The sequence below is a fragment of the Carlito syrichta genome, unplaced genomic scaffold (assembly GCF_000164805.1).
Source record: "Carlito syrichta isolate Samal-C Ts95f unplaced genomic scaffold, Tarsius_syrichta-2.0.1 Scaffold312194, whole genome shotgun sequence".
NCBI lineage: Eukaryota > Metazoa > Chordata > Mammalia > Primates > Tarsiidae > Carlito > Carlito syrichta.
Window position 1 is genome coordinate 447250 of NW_007256290.1, and position 1741 is coordinate 448990.

At 60.0% G+C, this 1741-nt stretch overlaps 1 protein-coding gene across 3 annotated transcripts in view; it reads right to left on the reverse strand.

Moving 5' to 3' along the window:
* Nucleotides 1-353: 353 nt before the first annotated feature.
* The window catches only part of CPNE6 (copine 6), a 7933-nt gene continuing 6545 nt past the window's right edge, over nt 354-1741 (reverse strand). For 2 of the 3 annotated variants that reach the window (XM_021718438.1, XM_021718439.1), the window contains 4 exons: nt 1404-1537; nt 1039-1275; nt 670-844; nt 361-563 (listed from right to left, as the gene is read on the reverse strand). In XM_021718438.1, coding sequence (XP_021574113.1) covers nt 707-844; nt 1039-1275; nt 1404-1537 — 509 coding nt within the window. In that variant the 3' untranslated portion in view covers nt 361-563; nt 670-706. Of the gene's footprint in view, nt 564-669; nt 845-1038; nt 1276-1403; nt 1538-1741 lie in introns of all 3 variants that reach the window. The other variant, XM_021718440.1, reaches the window with a different exon arrangement.

Sequence of the window (1741 nt, forward strand, 5' to 3'; positions counted from 1 at the left end):
TTCACTCCCCGCTAAACCTCTTCTTGGCCTGTCCCACAGCTGTGTGGGGGCTGAGGTTCAGCCCCTGGAGGACTCAGCAGGATCTCTCTGGAGACAGCTGTAAGAGCATCAGCCTGCCCCCTTGACAGCCCCTCATTATCCCCGTCTTCCGTAATTAATCCCATGGTGCCCAGACCCCCTGTGGTTGGAAGGTGGGGGCGTGCTCCTCAGACCCCACTGGCACATGGTTGGGGTAAGACTGCAGAGACAGCAGCCTGCCTGGGAGCTCTGGCTCAGATTCTGAATGGTGCTGGTCCTCATTTCCTATGGTGTGTGTGTAGGTGCTGCCCGGTGGGCATCTGAGGCATCATGGGTAGAGGCTAAGGTGCTAGGAGCAGTTCTCTTTATTAATGGCCACAAAGTCAGCATCACAAAGGAAGTCACTGAGGGGCCACAGGGTTGAGAGGTATGGGGCTTGGAGAGATGGAGACAGGGCCCACCACTCACTTCCAGGACCCAGAGGGCACAGCTGGTCCAGAGGCGGAGGCGTTGGTCACTGGAGTTACAAGGATCAGGACAGGCACCTAGGAGAGGGTAGGAGAGTCATAGGTACCCTCTTCTATACTGCACCCAGACAAGATGGATGCATGCCACTTTGCACCCCCTGTGTCCAGGGCCCCCAGGACTCACTGAGAGGCTGAAGGAGTGTTGGTCCGGAGGGTGGCAGTCATGGGCTAGGGCTGGGGGTCGTGGCCGGAGTGCAGGACCTGGGAGCCCCAGGGCTGATGCCCTGGCTAGCATAGTACTCCACCACCTGCCGAGGTACCTCAGCCAGGACACACTTAGCAAGTGCAGAGGGAGCGGCCTGGGGGTGGAGGCAGCAACACGGTTAGGGGCAGTAGGGAGACTGGGGAAGGCAGAGTCAGGTAAGGAAGGGGTGGGGCTTCGGAGTGGCCAGCTGGGCTCCAGCTCTTTCACAGGACATCAAGACAGGTCAGACTGTTGGGGGCATGAGGAGCTGCAAAGTCCCTCAACCTGGAGGGGGCACCGGGCACTCACATCCTTGAAGTCTCGGAAGGGCACGAATTGCACGATATCTCGGGCCGCAGGCACCCCTCGGGGGCAGCGCAAGGGACCGTCATCGCCGTCCAGCAGTCGCATGTCGGAGAAGTCAGCATTGCCTACGCCCACGATGATGATGGACATGGGCAGGTGGGAGGCGTGCACAATGGCAGTGCGGGTCTCCGCCATGTCACTCACCACGCCGTCCGTGAGCACCAGCAGCACCGAGTACTTCTGAGGGCAAGCAGCAGGGGGAAGGGTCAGCTCTACCTGCAAGGGCATTGATTTCCACTCCAGGCCCACATCTGGCACCACTGAAGGACACATGGGGCAGCTCCTGGCTGCCTGCTGTGTCTCCTCACCGTGGCTTGGCCAGTGCTTTGCTCCCGCTGAGCTGGCCCGGCCACGCGGTTGATGATGGGGGCCACATTGGTGGGGCCGTAGAGCTGGATCTGGGGCAGGCAGCGACGGTAGGAGGTGATGACGCCCGAGATCTCTGTGGGCAAAGAGAAGAGGTGAAGCTGGCAGAGATGAGCAGGGAGCCCCTCCTGATACTTCTTAAAGCAAGGAAGTGCCTCTAACTCTTAGGTCTGCCTCTCTCACCAAGTTCCTCACTAAGCAGAGGGAGAGGTGGATGGTTCCCTGACTGGGAGAGTTGGGTGGGCAGATGCTGGGCTATGGGGCTGACTGGAAGTCTTTT